At 43.8% G+C, this 14697-nt stretch overlaps 1 protein-coding gene across 3 annotated transcripts in view; it reads left to right on the top strand.

Annotated features, from left to right (window-relative positions):
• LOC128701834 (GDP-L-fucose synthase-like) overlaps positions 1 to 14697 on the top strand; it is a 143558-nt gene that overhangs the window by 50936 nt on the left and 77925 nt on the right. The window contains exons 2-4 of one of the 3 annotated variants that reach the window (XM_070099861.1): positions 8946 to 8970; positions 10804 to 10949; positions 14523 to 14637. In XM_070099861.1, coding sequence (XP_069955962.1) covers positions 10810 to 10949; positions 14523 to 14637 — 255 coding nt within the window. In that variant the 5' untranslated portion in view covers positions 8946 to 8970; positions 10804 to 10809. Of the gene's footprint in view, positions 1 to 8945; positions 8971 to 10797; positions 10950 to 14522; positions 14638 to 14697 lie in introns of all 3 variants that reach the window. The other 2 variants (XM_070099860.1, XM_070099859.1) reach the window with 2 other exon arrangements.

Raw genomic sequence — 14697 nt, 5'->3', positions numbered from 1 at the left:
ACAAGGGGACACAGTTGGAAGTTGAAGACACAGATGAATCACAGGGATGTTAGGAAGTATTTCTTCAGCCACTGAGTAGTCAGTAAGTGGAATAGTTTGGGAAGCGATGTAATGGAGGCAGGATCCATACATAGCTTTAAGCAGAGGTATGATAAAGCTCACGGCTCAGGGAGAGTGACCTAGTAGCGATCAGTGAAGAGGCGGGGCCAGGAGCTCGGACTCGACCCCCGCAACCTCAACTAGGTGAGTACACATACACACACACACACACACACACACTCAGATGATTCATAGTGACATTAGGAAGAATTTCTTCAGCCATAAAGTTGTTAGGAAGTGGAATAGTCTAGATAGTGATGCAGTAGAGGCAGGATCCATACATAGCTTTAAGAAGAGGTATAATATAGCTCATGAAGCATGGAGAGAGTGGACCTAGTAGCACCCAGCGAAGAAGCGGGGCCAGGAGCTGAATCGACCCCTGCAACCACAATTAGGTGAGTGCACACACACACACACACACACACACTCACACTCACACTCACACTCACACTCACACTCACACTCACACACACACACACACACACACACACATACACACACACACTGGACCTTGTGTTCACCCTGAGCAGTTCAGACACTGAGGACATCACATATGAGAGGCCCCTAGGACCTAGTGACCTCGTGGTTCTGTGCTTCGAATACACAGTGGAGTTACAAGTGGAGAGGGTAACAGGAGTTGATTTGGAAAAGCCAGACTATAAAAGGGGGGACTACACAGGTTTGAGGAACTTCCTGCAGGAGGTTCAGTGGGACAGAGAACTGGTTGGAATACGTAACAACAAAATGCAATGAGGCAGAGGAAAGGTTTGTTCCCAAGGGTAACAGAAATAATGGGAAGAACAGAACGAGCTCCTGATTTACCCGATGGTGTAGGGAGGCAAAAACTAAGTGCACTAGAGAATGGAAAAAAGTACAGAATGCAAAGAACACAGGAAAATATGGAGAATAGTCGAACAGCCAGAAACGAGAATGCACAGGTAAGGAGGGAGGCCCAGCGACAGAACGAAAAAACATAGCATCCAAAGTCTGACCCGAAACTGCTGTATAGCCACATCAGGAGGAAGACAACAGTCAAAGACCAGGTGATCAGACTGAGGAAAGACGGTGGGGAACTCACAAGAAACGATCATGAGGTATGTGAGGAGCTCAACACGAGATTTAAGGAAATATTTACTGTAGAGACAGGACTTTGGGAAGACAGCACAGAGGGGAACACAAACAGGGAATATTCTAACAATGTTGAATGACATACACACAACGGAGGAGGAAGTGCAGAAGCTGCTAAGTGACCTTGAAACCTCAAAGGCGATGGGACCGGACAACATCTCCCCATAGGCCCTTAGAGAAGGAGCAGAGATGCTGTGTGTGCTGTAAACCACAATCTTCAACACTCTTGAAACTGGGCAACTACCTGAGGTATGGAAGACAGAAAATGTAGTCCCCATTTTTAAGAAAGGAGATAGAAACGAGGCACTAAACTACAGACCAGTGTCACTGACGTGTATAGTATACGAAGTCAAGGACAAGATTATCAGGAGAAAAGTGGTGGAGCACCTGGAACAGAACAAGATAATAAACGACAACCAGCACGGATTCATGGAAGGCAAATCCTGGTTCACAAACCTTCTGGAGTTTTATGACAAGGTAACAGAAGTAAGACACAAGAGAGAGGGATGGGTTGATTGCATTTTCCTGGATTGCAGAAAGTTCTTTGACACAGTTTCTCACATGAGATTAGTGCAGAAGCTGGAGGATCAGGCACGTATAACAGGAAGGGCACTCCAATGGATCAAAGAATACCTGACAGGGAGACAACAACGAGTCATGGTACGTGATGAGGTATCCCAGTGGGCGCCTATGACGAGTGGGGTCCCACAGGGGTCAGTCTTAGGACCAGTGCTATTTTTGGTATATGTGAATGACATGATGGAAAGGATAGACTCAGAAGTGTCCCTGTTCGCAGATGATATGAAGTCAATGAAGAGAAGTAAATACACAAATAATCCGCACATAAAAGAGAGAAGCTTACGACGACGTTTCGGTCCGACTTGGACCATTTACAAAATCACACTAACCAGAAGTACGAACGAACGAACGAAAGTTCAGGTAAGATCCCAAATGGGATGAACGGGGAAGACGGGACAGACGAAGAATAGTGCTGGAGAGGAGTGTTCTTAGTTGTAGAAATAGAGCCAGGGCTTAAGATGTAGTGTTCCCAGCTTAGTTGTAGCTAAGTCGATCGTGAGACAGACACTGAGAACACACATAGCAGGCTCTTCTGTTGGGACTCCGGTGGGTGAGTGGGGAAGTGTGGACAGACGGAGAATAGTCGGTGAATGGAAGGTCTTGAGTTGTAGATGAAAGAGCCAGGGCTAAACCCAGCTGCGTGGCACTGCGAGGCAGTGTAGAGAGGGCATGTTGAGGACATAGAGGAGAGAGCAGACTGCAGACAGTGCTCGCTGGCTGATATGCTTCTCTCGTCGTAAGCTTCTCTCTTTTATGTGCGGGTTATTTGTGTATCGTTCCAGTCACGGTATTGTGCTTTTTTTTGTTATTTAAGAGAAGTAAATCAAATGAGGATCAGGCAGGACTATAAAGAGACCTGGACAGGCTGATCACGTGATCCAGCAACTGGCTTCTCGAATTCAACCCCACCAAATGCAAAATCATGAAGATTGGGGAAGGGCAAAGAAGATCGCAGACCGAGTATAGGCTAGGTGGCCAAAGAGTGCAAACCTCACTCAAGGAGAAATATCTTGGGGTGAGCATAACACCGAGCACGTCCCTGGAAGCGCACATCAACCAGATAACTGCTGCAGTATATGGGTACCAGGCAAACCTGAGAATAGCATTCTGACGCTGATGGAATAACGAATAAGTGTGAGGAGTGGCACGAAAGAGTCAAAGAGGTATCACCAGACATCATAGCTCTCACAGAAACCAAGCTCACAGGAACGATAACAGATGCCATCTTTCCAATGGGATATGAGATACTTAGGAAAGACAGAGGGAACAGAGGGGGCGGAGGAGTTTCACTGCTCATCAAAAGCTGATGGGATTTTGATGAGCTGGAGAGAGGAGACAAAGGAGGAGCAAGAGACTACATAATAGGAACACCTCAGACTGGAGATGCCAAGCTGGTAATTCCAGTGATGTATAACCTACCACAGAACAGCAGGAAGCCAGGGTATGAGTATGATGAGAGTAATAGAGCAATGGTTGACACACTGGCTGAAGTGGCCAGAAGGGGCTCATACGAGCAGGGCAAAGCTGCTGATTGTTGGTGATTTCAACCACAAGGAAATCGACTGGAGAAACCTGGGGTCACATGGGGGCCCAGAAATGTGGAGGGCTAAGATGATTGAGGTGGTACTGGAAAACCTCATGTAACAACACGTAAAGGACACTACTAGAGAGAGGAGAGGATGAACCAGCAAGACTGGACCTAGTATTCACCTTGGGTAGTGCAGATATTAAGTGCATCACATATGAAAGACCCCTCGGGGCCAGTGATCACGTGGTCCTGAGCTTCAAATACATAGTAGAGTTACAAGTGGAGAGGGAAGCAGGAAGGGCAGGACGAATGAATCCAAACTACAAGAGAAGGGACTACACAGGCATGAAGAATTTCCTGCACGGGGTTCAGTGGGACAGAGAACTGGCAGGGAAAACAGTAAATGAGATGATGGAATATGTGATAACAATATGCAAGGAAGCTGAGGAGAGATTTGTACCCAAGGGTAACAGAAATAACGAGAAGATCCGGATGAGCCCTTGGTTCACCCAAAGAGAGGCCAAAACCAAGTGTGACAGAGAATGGAAGAGGTATAGAAGGAGAATAAGGAAAGAAGTCGTAAAGCCAGAAATGAATATGCACAGGTAAGAAGGGAGGCCCAACGGCAATAGGAAAATGATATAGCAGTGAAAGCTAAATCTGACCCAAAGCTGTTGAACAGCCACATCAGGAGGTAAACGACAGTCAGGGAATCAGGCTGAGCAAGGAAGGAAGGAAGGGAGATCACATGAAACGACCGCGAAGTATGTGAGGAGCTCAACATGAGACTCAAAGAAGTGTTCACAGAGGAGACAGAAAGGTCTCCAGAAAGACGGAGAGGTGGGGTACACCATCAACTGTTGGACACAATACATACAACTGAGGAAGAAATGAAGAGGCTGCTAAGCGAGCTAGATACCTCAAAGGCAATAGGGCTGGATAATATCTCTCCATGGGTTCTGAGAGAAGGAGCAGAGGTGCTACGTGTACCACTAACAACAATCTTCAACACATCTATCAAAACAGGGCGACTACCTGAGGTATGGAAGACAGCAAATGTAGTCCCAATTTTTAAAAAAAGAAGACAGACACGAAGTATTAAACTAAAGATCAGTGTCACTAACATGTACAGTATGCAAAGTCATGGAGAAGATTATCAGGAGAAGAGTGGTGGAGTACCTAGAAAGGAGTGAGCTTATCAACGACAGCCAGCATGGTTTCTGGGACGGGAGATCCTGTGTCACAAAACTACTGGAGTTCTATGACAGGGTGACAGTAGTAAGATAAGAGAGAGAGGGGTGGGTAGATTGCATTTTCTTGGACTGTAAGAAGGCGTTTGACACAGTTCCACACAAGAGATTTGTGCGAAAGCTGGAGAACAAGGCAGGGCTAACAGGGGAGGCACTGCAGTGGATCAGGGAATACCTGTCAGAAAGACATCAGCAGGTCATGCTACGTGGCAAGTTGTCAGAGTGGTTACCCGTGACGTGTGGGGTTCCACAGGGGTCAGTCTTAGGACCGTTGCTGTTTCTGGTATTTGTGAATGACATGACGGAAGGAATAGACTGCGAAGTGTTCCTGTTTGCAGATGATATGAAGTTGATGAGAAGAATTCAATCGGACAAGGATCAAGCAAAACTACAAAGGAATCTTGACAGGCTGCAGGACTGGTCCAGCATCTGGCTCCTGAAGTTCAACCCCACCAAGTGCAAAGTCAAAAAGATTGGGGAAGGGAAAGAATGATCGCAGAATGGGCGCCTAGCAAACCTAAGAACAACATTCCAACGTCTTTAAGAATCGTACAAGACCCTGTACACTCTGTACATGAGGCCCATATTGGAGTATGCAGCACCAGTTTGGAACCCACACCTACCTAAGCACGTAAGGAAACTAGAGAGAGTGCAAAGGTTTGTAACTAGACTGGTCCCGGAGCTAAGGGGTATGTCCAAAGAGGAGAGGTTAAGGGAAATTGATTTGACTGCACAGGAGGACAGGAGAGATAAGGGGGATATGATAACGACTTAAAAATACTGAGAAGAATGGACAAGGTGGACAGAGACAGGATGTTCCATAGATGGGACACAGCAACAAAGGGTTACAGTTGGAAACTGAAGATTCAGATGAATCACAGGGATGTTAGGAAGTATTTCTTCAGTCACAGAGTTGTCGGGAAGTGATATGGTCTGGGAAGTGATGTATTGGAGGCAGGATCCATACATAGCTTTAAGAAGAGGTATGATAAAGCTCATGGACCGGGAAGAGTGACCTAGTAGCAGCCAGCAAAGAGGCGGGGCCAGGAGCTGTGATTTGACCCTTGCAACCAAATCTAGGTGAGTACAACTAAGTGAGTACACACACACGCACACGAGTAAGTGGGAGGAGTGAAATGAATCACAGAGGCGCCACCAGACATCATAGCCCTCACAGAAACCAAGCTCTCAAGAAAGATAACAAATGCCATCTTTCCAATTGGATATCAGCTTCTGTGGAAAGACAGAGGGAACACTGGAGGGGTAGGAGGTGTGGCACTGCTCATCAAAAACCAATAGGATTTTGAGGAGTTGGAGAGAGGGGACAGAGAAGAAGCAAGGGACTACACAATAGAAACACTTCAGACTGGAGGTCCCAAGGTGGTGTTTGCAGTGATGTATAACCCACCACAGACGGGAATATGATGAGAGTGACAGAGGGATGGTTGATACACTGGCTGAAGTGGCCAGAAGGGCTCATGAGAGCAGGACAAAGCTACTAGTTGTGGGTGACTTCATTCACAAAGAAATCTACTGTGAAAATTTGGAGCCACATGGGGGCCCAGAAACATGGAGGGCAAAGATGATGGAGGTAGAACTAGAACACCTCATGCATCAACACGTTAGGGACACTACCAGAGAGAGAGAGAGAGGAGAGGACGATCCAACAAAACTGGATTTAGCATTCACCTTAAGCAGTGCAGATATTGTGGACATCACATCTGAAATCCCTTCGGAGCTAGTGATCACGTGGTTCGAAGTCTCGAATAAATAGTAGAGTTACAAGTGGAGAGGGAGGCAGGAAGGGCAGGAAGAATGAACCCAAACTACAAGAGAGGGAACTACACAGGCATGAAGAATTTCATGCACGAGGTCCAGTGGGACAGAGAACTGGGAGAGGAAACAGTAAATGATGATGGAATATTCGACAATATCAAATGAAGCAGAGGAGAGGTTAGCAGGGAAGGGCAACAGACATATGAGACGGGCAAAACGAGCCCTTGGTTCACGCAGAGTTATAGAGAGCTAAAACTAATTATCAATCAGTCAATCAATCAAGTTTATTCTCTATAAAGATTACAATGTGGGGTTTTTCAGGTTTTGGATATTGTGTGGTTTACATGTTATAAAATACTAATTACATAGGGGGCCAGTAGGACACCTAGCATGGCTAGGCATTTCGGGCAGACTTGGATTAATTCTTAACTCTAAATTAATGTAGATTATGGAGTAAGTTGGTATTAAGGCTAAGTGACTACATTATAGCTTGTGAGTTTAGCAATGTAAATGCTTTTGTTTTGGCACAATACACAGGTTCTATATTGTAGAATCACAGGCAAACTTATGACTAGTTAGGATTCATTATTTTATGATTAAGATTCGTATTTCCGTGATTATAGACAAGTGGGAGAGTGAGTGTAAGTGTGAACCACCAGGTGGTTTTTCATGTAGTTAGTTGTCGGGGTGTATCAGGGAAATAAGATGTTGTCTAGCGGTAGTTTTGAAGGTGATGAATGTGTCTGCAGTTCTAGAGTTTTCAGGTAGGGTGTTCCAGATTTTAGGCCCTTTGACATACATAGAATTTTTGTAAAGGTTTAGTCGAACATGGGGAATGTCATAGAGATGTTTGTGTCTGGTGTTATGCTTGTGGGTTCTGTCACAACTATCAAGAAAGCGTTTTAGGTCAAGGTTAATATTGGAATTTAAGGTCCTGTAGATGTAGATTGCACAGTAGTAAGTGTAGATGTTCTGAACAGGGAGTAAGTTTAGACTATGAAGAGTGGAGGGGTGTGTTACCAGGGATGGGATTTAGTGATTATTCTTACTGCGGCTTTTTGTTGTGTTATTATTGGCTTTAGGTGTGTTGGTGCAGTTGATCCCCAAGCACAAATAGCATAGGTGAGGTATGGATAAATGAGTGAATGGTATAGTGTGAGAAGGGCAGTTTGCTGCACGTAGTATCGTATCTTGGAGAGGATTCCAACCGTTTTGGATACTTTTTTTGTTATGTGTTGGATATGGGTGCTGAAATTATGGTTGCTGTTGAGGTATAGGCCTAGGAATTTGCCCTCATTATGTCTGGCAATTAGAGTGTTGTCGATCTTAATGTTAATTTGCACTACACCTGATCTGCTACCAAACATAATGTAGTAGGTTTTGTAAGTGTTAAGTGTAAGTTTATTGGCTGTTATCCAAGTCGATATTTTGAACAGCTCCTCGTTAACAATGGTGTTGAGGGTGACAAGAATAGGGTGGGATATGACAAGTCGTGTCGTCAGCAAAGAGAATGGGTTTCAGGTGTTGGGATACGTATGGAAGATCATTGATGTAAATGAGGAAGAGCAGGGGACCAAGGACACTTCTCTGCGGAACTCCAGTATCAAGTGGCCGTGTTGATGAGGCTGTGTCTTTAATGGTGACATAATGATACCTATTAGTAAAGTAGGATTTGAAATATGCAGGTGCATGGCCTCTTATACCATAATGGTCAAGTTTGTGGAGTAGGATGCCGTGGTCAATAAAAATTCCTAGTGGATATTCTTTATTTTCCAATGCTGTGTAAACCAGATTTAGCATTTGTACAATTGCATCATTAGTGTTTTTATTTTTCCTGAATCCAAATTGGCAGGGGTAGAGTATGTTTTGTGCCGTTATAAATGAATATAGTCTCCTGTGCACGAGTTTCTCGAAGATTTTGGATAGCAATGGTAAGTTTGATATTGGCCTATAGTTGTTTAAATATGTAGGGTCACCACCTTTATGTACTGGTGTAACCCTCGCTGTCTTGAGTAGTGTCGGGAAAGTTCTAGTTTCTAGTGACTTGTTAAAAACTAATGTAATAGCATGTGAAAGGACATGGGCCGCTCGCTTGTACAATAATGGTGGGACGTGAGACAGATTCCCTGAGTTATTTTTCAGTGACTTTATAATCGTAGTGACTTCCGTGGGCTCAGTTGGTACAAGATAGAATGAATTTGGGAAACTTCCATCTAGGTAGTCCTCGGCACGAGTGTTGGTACGTGGGATTTTACTGGCGAGGTTAGATCCTATGGTTGAGAAGAAGTCGTTTATCTTGTTAGCTGTATCAGTGGGATGCAGTGGTGTATCATTAGGTTTAGTTAGGACAATATTCTTGTTTTTTTAGTTTGTGGGTCCCTAGAATCTGGGAAAGTGTTTTCCAGGTCTTTTTTATATGCTAGAGAATGGAAGATGTATAGAATACAGAGGACCTAGAAGAACAAGGAAAGTAGCCGAAGCGCAAGAAATGAATATGCACAGGTAAGAAAGACCTAACAGCAATTCGAAAGTGACATAGCAGCGAAAGCCAAGCCTGACCAGATGCTGTTGTACAGTCACATCAGGAAGAAAGCAACAGTCAAAGACCAGGTAATCAGACTGAGGAAGGAAGGAGGGGAGTTTACATGAAACGACTTTGAAGTTTATGAGTAGCTCAACATGAGATTAAAAGAATCATTCACAGTAACTCTTGCTGTTTTGTTATTAATGGGAAGGTGGAAGATTCAATTGATTTGTTAAAAACAGTTGCGATAATTTGTGACAACACATGAGAAGCTCTTTTATACATGAGCAGTGGTAAGTTATTTAGGTCCCCTGTCTTGTTCTTCAGTGTTTTTATGATGAGCGAGATTTCAGTAGGGTTTGTTGGGGCTAAAAACAGAGTATTTGGGTAGTTGCCAGTGAGCTAGTCTTTGGCTGAATGTTTGTGTTTGGGATTTTACTTGCTAGTTTTGTTCCTACGGTAGAGAAAAAGACATTAAGTTTGTTGGCAGTATCGGTTGGCTGAAGGAGAGGTTCATCTGGTTTAGTTAAGTTAGTCATTCTGTTTTGCGACAGCTTTTTAGATCCTAGAATTTCAGATAAGGTTTTCCAAGTCGTTTTTCATATCACTTTTATGTCATGAAATATGTTTTCATAATACAGTTTTTTTTTTGACCTCCTTATTAGATTGGTTAACATAGTTGAGTAACATTTGAAAAATCCTTTGTTATTAGACCCAATGTGTACTCTTTTTCATATAGATGTATTTTATCAATAGATCTGAGGATACTGTTTGTAAGTCAGGGGCTGTTTAGTCTGCTGTAATTACTTAATTTTTATTGGGCAATGCATGTTGCAGAGTTGTTTTTTTTTGTGAAAAATATTAAAAATCTAAAACACTAAAAAACAAGAAGTTTGACGAGATAGAAGAGGAGGTAATGAGTCGGTGAGTCCAGCAGCAAGTGTTGAGTATCTTAGCTATGACGGCTGGAGTCATGGAATACCAGGGATACCAGGGATACCAGGGATACCAGGGATACCAGGGATACCAGGGATACCAGGGATACCAGGGATACCAGGGATACCAGGGATACCAGGGATACCAGGGATACCAGGGGTACCAGGGATACCAGGGATACCTCTCTTAAATAATGTAGCCACTGAAACACATCTAGTGTTCAGGTGACTCTCAAAACAATTATAATCTTTATTTTTAAGATGTGTGGGAACCGAGATCACATACTATATTATAAAGGAAAAGAGGAAAAATATGGATGATAATGAAGTATACAGAGAATATGTGTTTTAGATAAAGTGATAACAAAGAGATAATAAGAGAAAATTATAATTTTTAGCACTAATAAAAGAACACTGGAGAGTCGACAGTTGCAAATTGAGAAGTGAACAAAGAACAGTAGAACATAGTTCTCTGCGAGCACTGGTACACTGATGCTCTGCTACAACCACTCAATCTTTTTTAAAATACGTATAACTACATATTAAAGCAGGGACACCGTAGGCCTAAATCTGCTTCTTTATTTACAACCACATAATTACAGATATTCAATATTTTTGTGAAAATTTGCATTATAAATCACTTTATAAATCCTTGTGGAGAATACTTATAATTATTTTCATTATTAGGATGAGTATTATTTAACCCTTATTTTATTTATTTATTTTTTTTTTTTGCAGATAATGTTATAAAATATATCTGTCACTAAATATACTCTGAGAGGCTTGTACCTTTCTGTGTATATATACACTGAGAGATGAGCATCTCTCAGTGTATATACTGAATACTTTGTTTTCTTAAAACCCTAATTTAGGGATAAATGTACAGGTGACATCCAGCTTTAATGACCTTTATGTAGTCGATAAGCTTTAAACCCAATAAACCAGTTTATATCATAGTAACTCACTGGAGAACATTAGTTTCAGGTGAGTATGTCAGGCAAGACAGAGATGGTGGTGCTGGTGACTGGAGGCTCCGGCGGGGTCGGTCATGCCATACAAACTATTGTGGAACAAAATAAATGTACTGATGAAAAGTGGATTTTCCTCAGCTCCAAAGATGCTGATCTATCGTAAGTGACAACATTATTATATTCAACATTATTTATTTACAATTTAAGAGGTATGAAACATTTTGATTTTGTTCTATTTATCCCACGAATAAATGCATAAAACTAGTGCATCATTAAAAGTTTTTGAAACTAATACTATTCGTATATAGTGAGAGGGACTGGTAGGGGAAGAAAATACTCAGCACCTTTGGGTAGAAACCTCTAGATTTTACCCTAAGTTTGTCTTCTCTGAAGTTATGGCTCCCAGGAAGAACTAGAGACCTACTGGGGTTGTGGGTCCTAGGTAGAACTAGAGACCTACTGAGGTTGTGGGTCCTCGGTAGAACTAGAGACCTACTGAAGTTATGGCTCCCAGGTAGAACTAGAGACCTACTGAGGTTGTGGGTCCTAGGTAGAACTAGAGACATACTGAAGTTGTGGGTCCCAGGTAGAACTAAAGACCTACTGAGGTTGTGGGTCCCAGGAAGAACTAGAGACATACTGAAGTTGTGGGTCCCAGGTAGAACTAGAGACCTACTGAAGTTGTGGGTCCCAGGAAGAACTAGAGACATACTGAAGTTGTGGGTCCCAGGTAGAACTAGAGACCTACTGAAGCTGTGGGTCCCAGATAGGACTGGAGACCTACTGAAGTTGTGGGTCCCAGGTAGAACTAGAGACCTACTGAAGTTGTGGGTCCCAGGTAGAACTAGAGACCTACTGAAGTTGTGGGTCCCAGGTAGAACTAGAGACCTACTGAGGTTGTGGTTCCCGGGTAGAACTAGAGACCTACTGAGGTTGTGGGTCCTAGGTAGAACTAGAGACATACTGAAGTTGTGGGTCCCAGGTAGAACTAGAGACCTACTGAGGTTGTGGGTCCTAGGTAGAACTAGAGACCTACTGAAGTTGTGGGTCCCATGTAGAACTAGAGACCTACTGAGGTTGTGGTTCCCGGGTAGAACTAGAGACCTACTGAGGTTGTGGGTCCTAGGTAGAACTAGAGACATACTGAAGTTGTGGGTCCCAGGTAGAACTAGAGACCTACTGAAGCTGTGGGTCCCAGATAGGACTGGAGACCTACTGAAGCTGTGGGTCCCAGGTAGAACTAGAGACCTACTGAAGTTGTGGGTCCCAGGTAGAACAAGACACCTACCTTCCTATATCCTGTAATATAGCATATATACATATATAGACAAGTACTTCCTGACGAGGGTCTCAGTCACATGACGACCCACCACATTGCAACTCGCATAAACGCTACGTTTTTGAAGCACTGAGAAGTGTTAAATATATGTAGGATGAGCATGGGGTACACAGTACATGTAGGATGAGCATGGGGTTCACAATATATGTAGGATGAGCATGGGGTGCACAATATATGTAGGATGAGCATGGGGTGCACAATATATGTAGGATGAGCATGAGGTGCACAATATATGTAGGATGAGCATGGGGTGCACAATATATGTAGAAGTTATTTGGTTGATGTGCGCTTCAGGAGATGTGCCTGGTGTTAAATTCACCCCAAAATCTTTTTCCTTGAGTGAAGTTTGTAGTCTCTGGTCCCCTAGACTGTACTCCGTCTGCGGTCTTCTTTGCTCTTCCCCAATCTTCATGACTTTGCACTTGGTGGGGTTGAACTCCAGGTGCCAATTGCTGGACCAGGTCTGCAGCCTGTCCAGATCCCTTTGTAATTCTGCTTGGTCTTCGATCGAATGAATTCTTCTCATCAACTTGACGTCATCTGCAAACAGGGACACTTCGGAGTCTATTCCTTCCGTCATGTCGTTCACAAATACAAGAAACAGCACTGGTCCTAGGACTGACCCCTGGGGACCCCGCTGGTCACAGGTGCCCACTCTGACACCTCGCCACGTACCATGACTCGCTGCTGTCTTCCTGACAAGTATTCCCTGATCCATTGTAGTGCCTTCCCTGTTATCCCTGCTTGGTCCTCCAGGTTTTGCACTAATCTCTTGTGTGGAACTGTGTCAAACGCCTTCTTGCAGTCCAAGAAAATGCAATCCACTTTCTCTTGTCTTATTGCTGTCACCATGTCGTAGAACTCCAGTAGGTTTGTGACACAGGATTTCCCGTCCCTAAAACCATGTTGGGTGCTGTTGATGAGATCATTCCTTTCTAGGTGTTCCACCACTCTTCTCCTGATAATCTTCTCCATGATTTTGCATACTATACATGTCAGTGACACTGGTCTGTAGTTTAGTGCTTCATGTCTGTCTCCTTTTTTAAAGATTGGGACTACATTTGCTGTCTTTCATGCCTCAGGCAATCTCCCTCTTTCGATAGATGTATTGAATATTGTTGTTAGGGGTACACATAGCGCCTCTGCTCCCTCTCTCAGGACCCATGGAGAGATGTTATCTGGCCCCATTGCCTTTGAGGTATCTAGCTCACTCAGAAGCCTCTTCACTTCTTCCTCGGTTGTGTGCACTGTGTCCAGCACTTGGTGGTGTACCCCACCTCTCCAGCTTTCTGGAGCCCCTTCTGTCTCCTCTGTGAACACGTCTTTGAATCTCTTGTTGAGTTCCTCACATACTTCACGGTCATTTCTTGTTGTCTCTCCTCCTTCCTTCCTTAGCCTGATTACCTGGTCCTTGACTGTTGTTTTCCTCCTGGTGTGGCTGTATAACAGCTTCGGGTCAGATTTGGCTTTCGCTGCTATGTCGTTTTCATATTGTCGTTGGGCCTCCCTTCTTATCTGTGCATATTCATTTCTGGCTCTACGACTGCTCTCCTTATTCTCCTGGGTCCTTTGCCTTCTCTATTTCTTCCATTCCCTAGCACACTTGGTTTTTGCCTCCTTGCACCTTTGGGTGAACCATGGGCTCATCCTGGCTTTGTGTACTCACCTAATTCACCTAATTGTGGTTGCAGGGGTCGAGACTCAGCTCCTGGCCCTGCCTCTTCACCGACCGTTACTAGGTCCTCTCTCCCTCTGCTCCATGAGCTTTATCATACCTCGTCTTAAAACTATGTATAGTTCCTGCCTCCACTACATCGCTTGCCAGACTATTCCACTTCCTAACTACTCTATGACTGAAGAAATACTTCCTAACATCCCTTTGACTCATCTGAGTCTTCAGCTTCCAATTGTAACCCCTTGTTTCTGTGTTTCATCTGTGGAACATCCTGTCTCTGTCCTCCTTGTCTATTCCACGCAGTATTTTGTATGTCGTTATCATGTCTCCCCTGACCCTCCTGTCCTCCAGTGTTGTCAGACCGATTTCCCTTAACCTTTCTTCATAGGATATTTCCCTTAGTTCTGGAACTAGCCTCGTTGCAAACCTTTGCCCTTTCTCTAATTTCTTGACGTGTTTGACCAGGTGTGGGTTCCAAACTGGTGCTGTGTGTGTGTGTGTGTGTGTGTGTGTACTCACCTATTTGTACTCACCTATTTGTGGTTGCAGGGGTCGAGTCATAGCTTCTGGCCCCGCCTCTTCACTGATTGCTTCTAGGTCCTCTCTCTCCCTGCTCCATGAGCTTTATCATACCTCGCCTTAAAACTATGTATTGTGTGTGTGTGTGTGTGTGTGTGTGTGTGTGACTTTTCAAGTATTTAATCTTTAATTTAAACAGGATTGAAGCTGAAACTCGTGCAGTTTTTGAGAAGTACCGACCAACTCACGTCATCCATCTTGCTGCTATGGTTGGAGGACTCTACAGAAATCTGAAGTACAGTTGTGACTTCCTGGTATGTTTCTTTAATGCTCTCACCTGCATACTTTTAAGATATAATCCTTAATGGGAAATT

Source organism: Cherax quadricarinatus, chromosome 69 (genome assembly GCF_038502225.1).
Source record: "Cherax quadricarinatus isolate ZL_2023a chromosome 69, ASM3850222v1, whole genome shotgun sequence".
Lineage (NCBI taxonomy): Eukaryota > Metazoa > Arthropoda > Malacostraca > Decapoda > Parastacidae > Cherax > Cherax quadricarinatus.
The sequence above is the reverse complement of the archived record's forward strand: the minus strand, read 5'-3'. Positions and strand labels throughout refer to the sequence as shown.